Genomic DNA, 14,338 nt, shown 5'->3' with positions numbered 1-14,338 from the left:
GACTTGGGGAGTAGAGAGGCCAGAAATGGGACGACCTGTGCCAGAGACCGGGCAGGAGGATGCGGGGAGGAACCCGCGAAGGGGCCTTTTAGGCTGTGCTCTTCGGCCCCGGGGCGCTCGGTGTGTCTCCTAGGCGAGGGGCTAGCAGCTCCCGCCACATCCCGCAGGCCAACAGAAGCGTTTTTCCACACGGGTAGGAACAGCGTCTTTAATGGGCCCCGCCTCCCACCCCCGCTAAGCCGCCCCCCTTGCGCGCAGCCTTGGCCTCCTCCACCGCGGCGCGCAGGGCGCGGGCTGGGTCCCCGCGGAGCCGGGCCAACGCCCCGAGCAGCGCCGCGGTGCCATCCCCCGCGCGGAGCTTCTGGCCGCTCAGGAAATAGTGGGGCAGTGTCCCGGCCTCGAGCACGCGGCCCAGCTCATCCAGCAGCCCGAGGCAGCAGGCGCCCGCGTTCTCGGGCCGCGCGAGATAGAGCGCGGGCAGCCGCTCGCACGCCCAGTAGAGCAGCGTCCGCAGGAGGTAGGGCGCCGCGGCCCGGGTCCCCGCCACCAGCGGGCGCAGCAGCGCCTGGGCCGCCGCGTGCGCTTGCAGCAGCGGAGCGGGAATGCGCGTCTTGAGCGCCAGCTCCTGGCGGGCGAAGCACAGCTGCCAGCCGGAGGCGCCCGGCTGCTCGGTGTGGCCGCCGGGCACCAGGTAGAAGGATGACGACTCGGAGGCCAGCGGGCCGGCCCACGAGTGGCTCCGAGCACCCTCGGGCCAGCCGGCCACGGACACCACGGGAATCAGATCGAAGAGCAGGACGCGGCGCGGGGGCCCCGGCGTGGCCAGGAGGACGGTGGTGAACCCCGCGTGGCGGGCTGCGTGGACCAAGCGCGGGGCACCCGGGACCGGGAACAGGGACTCGGCGACCGCGGCCAGTGAAGCAAAGAACCACGCAGCCACCTGGGCGGGGCAAAGTGTGGGCCATGCCTCCCAATCCTCCCACGGCTGTGGGACTGGGCTAAGGACGGCTGCTTTGGTGACGTCACCATTCAGGTTTTTCGGTGGGGTGGAAAAGCCAAGATCGATTATGTCTTGCCCAGGCGGCTCAGGCCCCGGAACGTTACTCGATGATTTTTCCAAAGACACGTTTGGCTCAGGTTCAGTGACATGACCGTGCGGCTGGTCCGTGGAGCTTTGCCGGCCCTTGGGACTTCCTTCGCTTTCGGGTCGGTGGTTGGAATCACGTCCTCCTGGGACTGGAGGTCCTAGGCAATCCTGCCAAGCTTCCCGGATGGAGGTTCCGCGTATCTGCTCTGGGAGGCACAGCCACGCGGAACAGGACTCCACGTCCAGTTGCACCTCCCGCCCAGTGCCGTCTAGCGAAAACACGGGCACTAGGAGTGTAAAGCCGGCGTCGTAATGAGGTCCCCGGATGTAAGGACCTAGGGGTGCAGGTCCCAGATCCAGGGAGCCCTCGCGAATCCCACCACGAAGCAGCAAGAGCTCTGCTTGGGGAGGAAAGCGGGGGTCCCGACGGTGAACAAGACCTACGGGAAGAGACGGGTTCGGGAGGGCATGACCCAAAGCCCGGGCGGGGTGGGGAGGGGCTGAAGGCTGCGAGTACCCGAAGGCAGGGAGAGTTACTTACCAAGCAAAGAGAAGACAAAGTCCTTGGCCCGGAGGAGGTCTGGTCCCGGCTTGGGCGCGTCACTCCAGCTCTGCTGCACACCCAGCTCCTGGATCAGCTGGGTTAGTTCCTGCAGCTGCGCCCCGGAGCAGAAGTCGATGTCCGTGAGCGGCCGGGCTGGGGCTGGGGGCGGCGGGCCCCACCAGGGCGCACTCCCCCAGACCGCGGAAGCCATGTGGCTCAACCGTTTGGGGTTAGGGAGGACGCTTAGACGGACCGTTCCTTTGCTGCCAAAAAGTCGCCCGCGCTCTTCTCTCCTCCCGAGGCCGCGAGAGTGCCCCAGGCAGTTCGTCAACGGGTCTGCAGCTGAAGGGCTCTAAATTTAGTCTTGAAAACGAACAAATAAATACCTCCAACGCCGTTGCCCTTTTCTCAAATGATGGTCCCCGCCCCCATGGAACGGCTCACCTGACTCAGCAGGTAAAAAGTAGCTGTTGGGCCCCTCCTGCGAGATGTAATAGCGAGTCGCCGCCGCCGCCCCTGGTCTACCTCCCCTTACCTCTCTTTCGGAAGAGGCTTGTGGTCGGCGGCTTCCCTCTCAGGGATAGCTGCAAGGGTTGGGAAGCGAGCGGACAGAACGATTCAACAGGTAACTTCCTCCTGTAGCCCGAGGCCACGCCCCCAAGCTGCGGCCACGCCCCTTTCTGGGGGCTGTGCGGGTGGTTCCCGACCGGCCCCGCCTCCTGCCGGAGATCGGTCACTCTTCGCTCCGCTGAGATCTCGCGCTTCCTGGGGGTTGCAGTTTGTCTTCCGAGCTACCGGGGCGTTGAGGGCACGCCCCCGCATCCTTTCCTGTTCCGCTGAAGTAGTGCCTGATGGAAGTTGTAGTTTCTATGGAGAGCAACTGTTCTGTGACTTTCAAGCCCAGGTCGGCCCCACGCAAACATTCCGTGGAGTTGGAACGGGATGGATCTGAAGAGCAAATAACAATGGGGGACATACCCTAGGGGCCTGGGGTGGGGGGGAAGAGGGGCCTCCACATCTCTTGTGTGAGTAGAGGAGCTCTGGTCACTTAGATCTAGGAGGGTTCGTCCATGCAATCGTAACTTCATTTTAGAGATGAGACTGCAGCCTGCGAAAGGTGCACATAGTAGGGCTGGGCCGGAGAGGTGTTGGAAAGGGGCTCCCAGCTGGGTGCGGGGGCATCCCTTTGGAGTCCGTGTCGGGCAAGAACACACAGGTGGTGACCCAGGAATAAACACTGGACTGAGGGAAGGGCCATAGGTATTGGCGATGCCCACCTCGGACACATGAGTGCTAGCAGGGAACGCACTTTGGGATCTGCCAGCTCATATATGTACACAGAAGAGTTATCAGGACTGAAAATCAAGTCCAGGGGAAAATCCCAACTGGGCTGGGGCAGGGCAGTGGAACACTATCCAGAGAAGGAAATTGTGTTCAGTGACTATGGCTACCAGAGACACAGTTTTAGTCCAGGATGAGACTGGGAGCCAGAATGAGAAGACAGAACCACGGGAAACCAGGGACAGGCCCCACACGTGGATCAGACCAACCCACCGCTAGACCAGGACTTCCCCCATCCCCCCACCACCGGAAGAACTATGTCCAAAGTGAGATAGGCCTATGTCCACAGCAAAGGACTGTGAAGGAGGGGACTCTCAGAATCCAGAGCTCGATTTGGGGAGCCCCGATCTCAGGGGTTCCTAGTCACTGACAAAGAAAGCTCTTCTCCCTCCGCAACCTCAAGCCCCAAAACACAGCCCAGAACTGGGGAGGCAGGTTTCCATATACCTGGTTGTGACCCAAGAGACCAGAGGGGGAAAACTGAAGGCTGGACCCTTTCTCACAGTCTGGGGGCAATCAGGTGTATAGGGCTTCCCTACCTCTTCCCTCCTCCCCGGAGGGTGGCCTCTCAGTCACACTGAAAACAATTAAGTTCTCTGGGTTCTGTGGGAGCTTTGAAGATGCTGGGTTTGAGTGGCAAGGGAAAGGGGAGTTTCTCTAAACTCTAAAGCATTGCTGTCCAATAGGATTTTCTGTGACGGTGGAAATGTTCTAAATCTGTGCCGTCCAATATAGTAGACACGTGGCTATTGAGCACTTGAAATGTAGATAATGAGACTGAGGAACAGAATTTTAAATTTTAAGTTTTTTTCTTTTTCTTTTTTTTTTTAAAGTAGGCTCCATCCATGCCCAACGTGGGGCTTGAACTCCCGACCCTGAGATCAAGAGTCACGTGTTCTACTGACGGAGCCAGCCAGGTGTTCTTAAATTTTATTAATTTTAATTAATTTGCATTTTAACAGCCACATTTGGCTTGTGGCTACTGTATTGGACAATGCAGCTCTAGCCCTTGGGGATCGGGGGTTTTGCCATGCAGGGATGCAGGAGAAACAGGGGCAGGGATATAGTACCAGTCCTCAACAGGCCCTATGGGTGGCCAGCATCAGGGACAGGGCTGGGGTAGATGTTCCCAAATAACCACAGAACACTTCTCTTGCCTCTTTATTCCTGATGCACCTTTGTCCCCTCTTTTTCCAAGGTCCTCATCACACACTGATATCCCCACTCCTTGTTGGTCTCCGGGGAGTTGCTGGATGCCTCTTGGCGACCGCGCCTGGGAGACAGAGCTTCACACTTGTCCCTGCCTACCCCAAACTGTCTCTGGCGGGCATCAAAGACCACATGCCCTACCCGGGTGCCCGACCCAGGGCAGTAGGGCTTCCAGTTGATTTTGGGAGGCATAGACATCTGGCGATAGCTCTGGTAGGCTGAAGGCGCTGTATCCACAGGACGGTACACCCAGTCTCGGCTGCCTGCTCGCCGGGAGGATGGCTGCAGCTCAATTAGCAAAGGGACCTCTGAGAAGGTTTGCAGGTCATTGTAGATCATCACCTGGGGCTTGGAGGAGCTGGAGTTCTGACTCAGTGGGTCAGAAGTCCATGGTAGTTGCTGTTGCGCATCTTCCTTCCGAGGAGCCTCCTCAGATACACAAGACTTCGTCAGGCACCGTGATGACTTTGGGGTGTGAGGTAGGCCCAAGACTTGGACTGAGTCGGTGCTTACAGCAAGGCCTGGGTTCTTGTGGTGGTTGGGATTTGAGATAAGGGATGAATCCTTGTGGAGCCTGGATTCCCCAATAAGACTTTGAGTCTTGGGGAGGCCATGGTCTTGGGTAAGGGCTGGGCCCTTATTGGGGCCAGGATCTTGATTAATTCCTGGGTACTTGTGGAAGTTAGGGTCTTGGGTATATTCCGGGCTCCTGTAAATTCCAACGTCTTGTGTACGGCCACATCTTTTGACTTTGGTGGCTTGTGTAAGGCTTGGATTCTTATGGAGATCAGAATCTTGAGTAAGGCCTAGGTCCCTGTTGACTCCAGAATCTTCGGTGAGGCCTGGATTCTTGTAGTCTCCGGAGTCTTGGGTAAGGCCTGAGCCCTTATGGACACCAGAGGTTTGGATCAAGCCTGGGCTCTTGTTGACTCCACAGTCTTGGTATAGGCTCTTCTGTGGGCAAGAATCTTGGGGAAGGCCTAGACTCCTAGAGACTCCCAGCTCATGAGCGTTACCTGTACTCTTGTAAATTCCAGAATCTTGAGAAGGGCCTGGGCTATTATGGAGGCCAGTAGTTTGGGAGAGATCTTGACTTTTACAGTGTATAGTCTCTTGGTTTTGTTCTAGATTCCTATAGACTCCAGAGTTTTGCATAAAGCCTGAGCTCCCCTGAATGTCAGAAGTTTGGGGAAATGGTATGTTCTTGTGGAGGCCACAAGGTTGGGCGAGACACGGGCTTCTAAAGATACCTGCATTTTGAGTAGGACCTAGCCTCTTTTGGGGGCCAGAATCTTGGGTAATGACCAGATTCTTGTGAAGTCCAGAATCTTGGGAAGGGCTTGGACTCTTGCAGAGATAAGGGTCTTGAAGAAGGCCTGGGGGCTTGTTTAGGCCTGGATCTTGAACAAGGCCTGGGTTCTTGTAGAGGCCTGGATTTTGTTTAAGGCCTGGGTTCCTGGGAACTCTCAAGTCCTTTGAAGGGCTTGAAGTCCTTTGGAGGCCAGAATCTTGGTTGAGGCCTAGACTCTCCTGAAGTTCAGGGGGTTGGGGTTGGATTGGGGGTTGGAAAGTCTTAGAGAACTGTGGAGGGATGGGGAACTGGGAAGAGGGGATGGGCTGAGAAGACTTGGAGGTTGGGGGGAAGGTGGGGGGTTGCATTGAGGTGGAGGGCTTCTGGTGGTCGGAGGGTTGATGAGGGACAAAGGATCTGGGAGACGTAAGAGGCAGAGAAAGAGTGCATGGGGGGGGGATGGTGCTCAGTGAGCTCTGGGCACCGGTTGGAGAATGAAAGCAAGGTTGAGAAGGTGAGGCATCCTTGGAGTAGACCAGGAGTTTGGGGTAGACTGGAGTCTGAGAGTCTGTGTTTCTCCTCTCAGAACTGCAGGGATGGAAGCTGAAATAAGGGAAGGTCTTGGGCTGTAAGAACTTGTCTTTGGCATCATTTGAGATCTTCCAGTCTACATTCCCCAGCTCCAGGTAGCCCAGCACGGAGCCTGTGGGGGGCGGTTTGGCACAGTCCCCACTGTGTTGCTTCGATGTTGGCTCAGCTGTCCCAGAGCTGCCCAGACCCTGCCCCTCTTGGGGCCTGGGGAGGGTGCCCACGTCCCTTCTGGAATACCCAAATTTTAGCGGGGGACACACGTGGCACACGTTCTGTTTCACCCTGCGGGCATCGTAGACTACGTGGCCTGTGGAGAGGCCTTGGCCGAAGGCAGTCAGGGTGGAGGGAATAGGAGTTAGGATGGGGGTATGGGTGGTGACAGAGACAGGAGTGGGGACAGGAGTGGTAGTCAGGGTCATGACCAGAGCTGGGTCGGGGGTTGGCCGAGAGATTGGGACAGGAGCTGGGGGAGGGGCTGGGGCAGGAATAGTAGCAGGGGTAGAAGTTAGGGGAGGCTCTGGGGCAGCGGTGGGAGCAGGGACCAGGGGGTGAGGGACATGGGTATAGGTTAGATGAGCATGGGCCGGAGTGCAGGCTGGGGCATGGGCTATTACGTGCTCAGGGGTGTGACCCAGGGGACGGGCTGAGGTGTGCTCGGGGCCATGGACCAGGACAGGGGTGTGCTCAGCGGCATGGGCTGGGGAGCAGGTCTGGGCTTGGGGGGTGATGTGCTCAGGGGTGAGGGCTGCAGAGCAGGTACGGGCCTGGAGGGCTTTATACTCTGGGGCTTGGGCTAGGGAATGGAGCTGGGCCTGAGGCAGGTTATGCTCAAGGGTGTGAGCTGGGGAGCAGGTCTGGGTCTGGCGGATGTTATGCTCAGGGGCGTGGGCTAGGGAGGAGCTGTGGGCCTGACAGGTGGTGGGCTCAGGGGCGTGGGCTCGGGGGGAGGTCTGGGTCTGGGCCTGGGCCTGGGCCTTGGGGGTGCTGTGCTCATGGGTGTGGGCTGGGGACGAGGTCTGCATCTGGGTCTGGGCCCGGGCCAGGGGGGTGCTGTGCTCAGGGGTGTGGGCTGGGGAGTGGGTCTGGGTCTGGGCCGGGGCATGGGCTGGGTCATAGTCTGGGGTGTTTGTCTTGCTCTCGTGGGGCAAGAGGAGGGGAACCATGTCCACCTTGCTCATCCTGGGGAACTGGGAAGGTGCCTGGTGCCTAGAGTTGAAGCGGGCCCGGGCCTTTAAGGCTGTGACCTGAGGGGCCTCCCCAGCCCCCATCACCCCCTCCTTCCACGGTCCCCTGGGAGCGTCCATGGGAGCCCCGGCGTGCCCACACTGAGGCGGCATCCAGCAGCACCCAGAAGCCTTCTCGTCATTCGTGTCTGGTATCCAGGAGTTGGGGTGGTTAGGGTACCCGACCAGGAAGCCCGGGCGCCGGTGGAAGCGGGAGGAGACTCTCGAGCACAGGTTCTTGGTGTCCATGGAGGAGTGCGTGCACATGGGATGTCCGCCTGTGTAGCTGGGTTGCTTGTCTGCAGGGAAACGTGGGATGGGACAGGGTCGGGGCTCCTGAGGGCCCGAGAAAGGGGACAGGTCCACATCCCCTTGAGGCCATGCTGGGGCCCACTCACCTTTGGGGTAAAAATGATGGAAAAGAATCCGCAAGGAGCTCTTCAGATGCCTCCAGAGCTGAGGGAAGCAGGGGAAGGGGGAGCCCGGACGTGTGGTGAGCCCTGCAGCCCAGCCCTTGCTTGGCCACATCCCAGCAGCCCTCCCGCCTCAGCCCCTTTCAAACCCCAGGGCTCCCCCAACCCTGTTGCCCAGCCCCTGCCCTGACCAGAGTCACCACATTGATCCCCACGTTGAGCAAGATGAAGCTGCCCAGAATCAGAAGGATTGAGTCTCCTAGGTCCTGGCACTTCCTGGGGTTGGTGCCAGAGCATACTTGGGCTCCGTGGTAGGCTCGCTCACCCATGGCCGGGGGTCCCAGGACCACCTGGGCCCCCCCTGGCCCCCACATACTCACTAGGAGCCAGACTCCTCTGGTGGGGGAGGGGAGAGGGACTGGGTCACAATGGGGCGGGTGTTGGGGTCACAATGAGGGAGGGGAGGAAACGGAGGGCCTAGGACGGTCTGCCCTAGTAACCAGGTTCTCGTAACCTGAGTCCCCAAAGTCAAACGGGGCTAGAAGCCAGCATGCCTGCCCTGTGGCCCCCATTCCTCCTTCGTTCCCTCACTGCCCCTGCCTCACTCCCTCAAACACTCACACAGTCCATCCCCTCGGCCACTCCTAAGGCTGGGAGGACCTTGGCCTCAGGGCCTTGGCCTTCTCCTTGCCCTCCCTGGGGCCGTGGCCCTGGATCTAGGCAGAGGTAGGACTGGAATCTGACCTCACCACGTCGTGTGGGGCTGAGCCTCGGAGCCCACTTTCAGATCGGGGAGGGCAGAGGCCCAGAGCACGTGCTCAGAGACAGATGGTTTGGAGTCTGCCGCTGCAAGACCTCCTCAGGGCACGGGGCGGGAAGCAAGGTCCTGCGGGGGGTGGGGGTGGGGGCCTGTGGCCACAGCCACTCGGAGCCTGGTGCTGAGAAGCCGGGACCCAGGCTGACAGAAGTGGCCCTTCCAAGGCCCAAAACACACCACAGTGTTTCCTGGACTCCGTTGCTCTTTATTCCTGTCTCCGTGCCCGACCCGCCACCCACAGTCGCCGCGGGTCAGTGCAGCTTCCCGGTCCGGCTCCTGTGCACGGAGGGCCGCGAGGCGGAGGTGGCCGGCGGGGGCAGTGAGTTGGCCCGCGCTCGGCTCTCCTGCACCTGCCGCTTCAGCTCCAGGCTGTCATAGACCTGGTAGCTGGTAGTGCCCCCCGGGTTCCTGCTGAGCGGCAGGAAGGTGGGCTGGGGTTGAGGGACCTCGGGAGCCTGGACTTCGGGCAGGGGCTGGTTGGAATGGGGGAGCAGGGCCGAGCTGGGGGCCGGGGCCCGCTGGTAGGAGGTCTCGCCCAGCATGGTGAGGGAGGTGGAGGCCGTCAGAGGGTGCCGGGTGGGCAGGGCCTCAGCCCATTCGGCGGCCCGGCGCCGGACCTCGTGGGGTTCCCGGGGGCTGTAGCTCAGGTGGCCCGTGGATGGGTGCGGGCTGCGGGTGGGCTGGCTGTATGCGTGGCCGTGGCCGGGGAGGCTCCGCGGGTGCACCTGGGGGGAGCCCCGGGGCACCAGCGCGGGCGGAGGCTCAGAGCCCTCCAGGCCCCGCCGCCGCGGATCCCAGGAGTCATAGAGCAGCTGGCCGCTCGACGGGTAAGGGTCGTACCCCGCGGGGACCCAGGAGGGATTCGGGGGCAGCCGGCGGAGAGCGGGCAGAGACGAGGCCCACTGCTCCGCCTCCATAGTGCCCCAGATCCGGGACTGGGAGCAGTGGGGCCCGTAGGACTGCAGCCTCAGCTCCGACTTGGCCTCCACACGCTTGGGCATGCGGCGCAGCTCGGGTGACAGGTAGAGAGAGGGTGGTGGCAGGCTGGCCAGGATCCCACCCTGGCGGCCCCACAGCCCCAAGCTGGAGGGCAGGCCCATCTGCGGGTAAAGCCTGCCCCAGCCACCCCGTGGGTACTTGGGGAGTGGGAAGGCCAGGTCCTCCTCCTGCTCCACGTCGGAGTCCAGGTCCTCCTCGTCAAAGGGGGACCCCCCCGGCAGCTGCGACATCTTGCGGCCGCGACGGGGGCTACGGAAGGCTGAGGGGTTGTGGGGGAAGTGCCTCTGGTTCTTCAGCCCCCACTGGTGGCTGCAGGGACGGTGGTGGCCGAGGCGCTGGCGGGGGCCGTGGGGGTGGGGGCGGGGGCGGGGGCGGGGGTTGCCCAGCCGGCGGCAGGAGGAAGAGGGGTAGCAAGTGGGCCGGGCCAGCTTCACTTCCACGGGCTCCAGGGTGCAGTGGATGTGGACGTCTCGGGCCTTGGCGGGGGGATCTTTGGTGGAACCTTCACAAGCCTGCAAGGTCTTACCTGGGAGCAACAAGCATCCGTGAGGCGGGGGCGACTGTCAGAAGAGCTCAGGGTTGGGAACAGGGTGGCCTGGGTTTCTCGGGTGTGCTGGTGGCGTTGGGCGGGGGGTGGGGGGGATGTCCCCGACCTCTCTTGCTGCCATACTTACTTTTCTGATTAATCCAACAGAGCATCTTGTCTAAGGCATTCTGGAGCCCCTGCCACATCTGGGGGTAGCGTGGGGTGGGAGTGAAGACCAGGAGGCTCTCTACCCTCCCCCCACACACCCCACCTGGCTCCCAGCCAAGACCACACTCCTGCAGGTAGAGGCTCCCACCCTCAGCCCTCTTAGCCGCAGGGGCTGTCCCCCACCATCACTGACCACAGTTACCACGTTGATCCCAATGTTGACGAGAACTACGAGGCCCAGCAGCAGAAGCAGTATGTCTTCCGGATCCTGGAGGTGTTCCTGGTGTTGATTGCAGCACCCCACGTTGTCGTACCAAAGCTGGTTTTCCATGGTGGGGGGGCCCTAGGGCCACCTGGGCCACCGCCCCCCCCCCACCAGCCCCGACCACACTATACTCATGCCGGGACCTGGGGACACCTACCAGCAGGGGAGGGGGTTGGGTCATAATGAGGCACATTGTGGGGAGTCACAATGCAGAGGTGGCCACGCTTTTGTCCACTCGGCTTGCCCTTAAATGGCCATCTCCGCCCTTGGCTGCCACTTAATGCGGCCCTGTCCCCGGATATCCCAGAGCTCATTCTTTCCCTGTCTCCACAGGGGCCTGCTTAAGTCACCACCTGATTCCTGATTTGAAGACATGGTCGCTATAGTTGTAAGACGGTCTTCACAGGGACTGAGTCGTCCATAAAGGATTTCCTCTGTGTCATTGTTCTCTTGAGACATCAAGGCGCCTTGTGCAGTTGGTCCCCTCCACCCATGCCTACTTGGGGCCAGCAGCTAGGGTGACAGCAAGAGTCCCCTCCGGGGTCGCCGCACTGTGCCATTCTCTCCCCGTCCTTCCCGCTTCCCTGCCATAATTCCTCTAGCACCTACCCTGCCCACCCCTTCCTGGCCAAGGATTGCAGCCCTATGCCGTGCGGTCACCGAGCCCACTGGCCCCCTTGCTTCGGAGCAAGACTGACTTCCTGCTCGCCCCGGGTTGCTTGCCTCTGCCGGGGACCACCCCGACCGTGCTCTCTCCCCTTCCTAACCAACTGCCCTCCCACGGACCTAGCCCTCCAAGCTGGAAACCTGTTAGCTCCCCCCTTAAGAAAACCCCATGAAACGCACAAAGCACAAAATAGATGTAATTGTGGATAGGACAAAAGGAGCCTTCGTTCTGAAGCAGGTTCATCACTGGGGTCCGTGGAAGTGGTGCCCTGGGGGCCTCGAGTCATTTGTCGGGACGGCGGGTGAACAACTCGACAGAAATAAAGCAACAGCCAGTAGGTGTTGCCCTCCGAGCCTCCAAACACATAGTAGGTGCTCGATACGTACTCACTGAATGGAATCAACTTAAAAAGATCAACAATGGGGGCGGAATGAAGGCGAAGGAAGCAGCAGGCTGATTCACAGAAGGCCTGCCTGGCCACGTTCCAGGAACGCATCTGCTACAGCGGGTGGGGTCCAGTTCCTTCGGCCTGGGCGCCTCCCCGGGGCTTCTGGTTCCCGAGCCTTCGAGTGGCCGCGTGCGTGTGTCCATGCGCCCACGTGGGCGGGTGTGCGGGCGCGAGGCCCGCTGCCTAGGAGGAGGTAGGGCCTGATTTTCCCGCTGTGTGTGGATGGCATGCTCCGATGACTTCACATGGCAGACTGAGGCAGGGGGAGTCTGAGGGCCAGGCTGACTCTGGAATGCAGGCTCCCTGCGGGAGCAGAGCCCGGAGCCTCTGAGGCCGCGCGGGGACTTGATCCCTGGTGTCTGTGTGATCGTGAATTAGTCACTTCCCCTCCCTGAGCCTCGGTCTCCTCGCTGGTGACAGGCAGGTGCTAATCAGAGCAGTGAGGTCCCAGAGGGCAGCCCTCGAGAATGTCCACAGTGTTTGGTCCTCCGCTCCGAGCCTGCTCGTGGGCACAGGAGCTTTGGGTCCTGACTGGGGAATCGTGAGAGCCTGGACACCCTCCCTCTCAGCCAGCCCTGCTCAAAGAAACCAGGGCTTTGGGGGGGAGGCCGGGGAAGCGCGCCAGCCCTGGGCTCTGGCAGAAACCAGGCCGCCGAGGGGCTAGGGCCATGGGGGTGGGGTCTCCCCTCTAGTACAGGCCTGCCTGAGGATCTGGGCTGGGATCTGGGGGCGCTGCTCTGGGCACAAAAGAAAACAGGGGAGCGGCAGGTGGGAATGTCGGGACCCAGAAGGGGCTGGGAGAGAACTGAGGGCAGGGCCCCAGGGAAGCCAAGGGGTTGAAGAGGGTCCTTGGGGCTCTCGAGGTCCCTGTTGCCAGAGAGACCCTTCGCTGAGGGCCCTGACTCCCCTCCACACCACCGCAGACCACCTCCTCTCTTCCTTTTATTTTTGTCCCAGTCACCTCTCTGCCACAGAACGGTACACCCAGTCCTTGCCCGTGCCCTCGGCCACGTTGCTGGATGGGGAGCCCAGGGGGTAACAGTGGGACAGGGCCTCCACCTCGCGGGTCAGCTCCCGGAGCCGCCGCCGCACGTCTCGGGCATCGTAGACCACGCGGCCCGAGGAGCGGCGCCGGGGGATGTCAGGGACGATGGCCGGGCCCTGGACGGGCGGCGGGGCCGGCGGGGCGGGGGCGCACGCCTCCAGCTCGGCCTGGGCCCCCGCCCCGCTGTTCTTGTGGCTCAGGGCCTGTGGGCTCGGGGGCGGGGGGTTCACCGGGTACACGTAGGCCTCGAGGCCCAGCTCTGACCGCATGTCTCCTTTGAGGGGCCTTCCTTCTATGGTCTGCTGGAAGCGAATGGTCTGGGGAGGGGGCTCCACGGCATCCTGGGGCCGGGGAGCCCAGAACCCCTGGCTGGACTGGAAGCCCTGCCAGTCTGCCGGCTGATCCCAGTGGTGGGAGCACACTGCCGGGTGCTGGTGTGGGGGCTTCTCGTCGTCGTCCGTGTCAGGGGCCCAGGCTACCGGGCGGTGGGCACGGCGGCCGGAAGAGCCCCGGTGGCGGTGGCGGCGAGTGGGTGGGGGGGTCACAGTCATTTTCACAGGGTCCATGGTGCATCGGAGGTGGACTGCAGGGGCGCTCTGCTTCGGAGGCTGGGGCTGCTTCCCCGGTGAGGATGACTTAGAAGCTTCTGTGGATCAAGGAGAGCCGGGAGGCTGGTGGGGAGGCTGGCTCCTGAGGGGACGGGGACGGGGACGGGGTGGGGGTGTAGGGTGCAGGGGCAGAGGCTGCCCCGCTGTGGCGTCTGAACGGGGAGGGCGGGCGGGGAAGGGGCCAGCTCCGGGTCAGGGCTAGAAGGCCGGGTCCCCGCCTCTTCTGCGCCCCCGGCCTCCCCCGCTTACCTTTCTCATAAACAATATGGAACACTCGGTGTAAGAAGCCACGGAGCCGGCGCCAGAGCTAGGTGAGGGAGGACACAGTGAGCCCGGGCCGGCCCTGGCCACCAGGCCTCCCGCCGCCGCCATCCGGCCAGTGCCCTCCCGCCTGGCCCCACCCTGACCAGCGTCACCATATTGATGCTAATATTAATGCAGATGATGAGGCCCAGGAGCAACAGGATGGAGTTGCCCAGGTCCTGACAACTGTTGGTGTGGGAGCCGTGATACGAGGCCCACCCGGGCCGTGGCCGCTCAGCCATGGCCATGGGGGTCCCTAGGGCCACCGGGGCCCCTAGGCCCCCAGCCCACTGTGCCCACAGTATCCACCAGCCGCCTGCCTGCCGGCCCCAGGGGCTCCTGGGGGTAAGCGGGTCACAATGATGCCGGGCTCTCCCTCACAATGTGCCAAGAAGCAGAGTCTCGGGGCCGTGGTTGACCTTCCAGCCTGGGCCCAGGCCTTGGCAGAGGCCGAACCCTGCACCTGGCACTCCTGTCGCCATAACCAGCCACCTGGACCGGCCCCCACGCCTCCTGGCCTGTCTGGTATCTGCCCCCGTGAGCCCCCGGCCATTCCTTCTCTACACCAGCCTCAGGCTTCTGCACACACCTGGGCCCTGATCGGAACTCCCCACACAACCCTGCTACCGTGGCAACCTTACCCCAGCACCCACTCCCCCCTTTCTCCCGGCGCTCCGAGCCGCTCCCCGAAATGGGCTGTGGGCTCGGACCACCTCCCTCTCCCTCACTGGCGGAGTGGCGGCCCTGAAGCTTAGTTCCTCCGAGCCCCCCCACCGACACCGCCCCCGATCAC

General features: G+C 62.1%; 4 protein-coding genes across 6 annotated transcripts; all 4 read right to left on the bottom strand.

Moving 5' to 3' along the window:
- Nucleotides 1–193: 193 nt before the first annotated feature.
- TMEM102 (transmembrane protein 102) lies at nt 194–2,424 on the bottom strand. 3 transcript variants are annotated; one of them, XM_036066310.2, is made up of 3 exons: nt 2,167–2,424; nt 1,629–1,994; nt 194–1,527 (listed from the first exon to the last, which is right to left on the bottom strand). In XM_036066310.2, exons 2-3 carry the CDS (start codon nt 1,840–1,842, stop codon nt 209–211), a joined length of 1,533 nt encoding a protein of 510 aa, XP_035922203.1. In that variant the 5' UTR covers nt 1,843–1,994; nt 2,167–2,424; the 3' UTR covers nt 194–208. The 3 variants fall into 3 exon arrangements, with proteins under 3 accessions (XP_035922203.1, XP_035922204.1, XP_035922202.1); XM_036066311.2 differs by having other exon boundaries at nt 1,629–1,973; XM_036066309.2 differs by having other exon boundaries at nt 1,629–2,424.
- A 1,753-nt stretch (nt 2,425–4,177) lies between these two features.
- Nucleotides 4,178–8,028, bottom strand: SPEM3 (SPEM family member 3). The gene is given in 4 exon segments (XM_078066357.1): nt 4,178–4,213; nt 4,215–7,585; nt 7,685–7,742; nt 7,891–8,028. Coding segments are annotated over 4 exon segments (3,603 nt in total).
- Nucleotides 8,029–8,767: 739 nt separating this feature from the next.
- SPEM2 (SPEM family member 2) lies at nt 8,768–10,540 on the bottom strand. Its single transcript, XM_036066314.2, has 3 exons — nt 10,403–10,540; nt 10,190–10,247; nt 8,768–10,041 (listed from the first exon to the last, which is right to left on the bottom strand). Exons 1-3 carry the CDS (start codon nt 10,538–10,540, stop codon nt 8,768–8,770), a joined length of 1,470 nt encoding a protein of 489 aa, XP_035922207.2.
- Nucleotides 10,541–12,512: 1,972 nt separating this feature from the next.
- On the bottom strand, nt 12,513–14,095 carry SPEM1 (spermatid maturation 1). Its single transcript, XM_036066341.2, has 3 exons — nt 13,650–14,095; nt 13,492–13,549; nt 12,513–13,280 (listed from the first exon to the last, which is right to left on the bottom strand). The coding sequence occupies exons 1-3, from the start codon at nt 13,791–13,793 to the stop codon at nt 12,547–12,549; spliced, it is 936 nt and encodes a 311-aa protein (XP_035922234.1). The 5' UTR covers nt 13,794–14,095; the 3' UTR covers nt 12,513–12,546.
- Between the last annotated feature and the right edge of the window lie 243 nt (nt 14,096–14,338).

This window comes from Halichoerus grypus, chromosome 2, assembly GCF_964656455.1.
Source record: "Halichoerus grypus chromosome 2, mHalGry1.hap1.1, whole genome shotgun sequence".
NCBI lineage: Eukaryota > Metazoa > Chordata > Mammalia > Carnivora > Phocidae > Halichoerus > Halichoerus grypus.
The sequence above is the reverse complement of the archived record's forward strand: the minus strand, read 5'-3'. Positions and strand labels throughout refer to the sequence as shown.

Coding starts and splice junctions, on each gene's coding strand:
- SPEM1 (XM_036066341.2), bottom strand. CDS start 13,793: ATGGCCATGGCTGAGCGGCCACGGCCCGGGTGGGCCTCGTATCACGGC. Junction 13,550..13,649: donor GCATCAATATGGTGACGCTG/GTCAGGGTGGGG, acceptor TCCCTCACCTAG/CTCTGGCGCCGGCTCCGTGG. Junction 13,281..13,491: donor CCATATTGTTTATGAGAAAG/GTAAGCGGGGGA, acceptor CTTGATCCACAG/AAGCTTCTAAGTCATCCTCA.
- SPEM2 (XM_036066314.2), bottom strand. CDS start 10,540: ATGGAAAACCAGCTTTGGTACGACAACGTGGGGTGCTGCAATCAACAC. Junction 10,248..10,402: donor GGATCAACGTGGTAACTGTG/GTCAGTGATGGT, acceptor CGCTACCCCCAG/ATGTGGCAGGGGCTCCAGAA. Junction 10,042..10,189: donor CTGTTGGATTAATCAGAAAA/GTAAGTATGGCA, acceptor TGTTGCTCCCAG/GTAAGACCTTGCAGGCTTGT.
- TMEM102 (XM_036066309.2), bottom strand. CDS start 1,842: ATGGCTTCCGCGGTCTGGGGGAGTGCGCCCTGGTGGGGCCCGCCGCCC. Junction 1,528..1,628: donor CTTTGTCTTCTCTTTGCTTG/GTAAGTAACTCT, acceptor CTCTTCCCGTAG/GTCTTGTTCACCGTCGGGAC.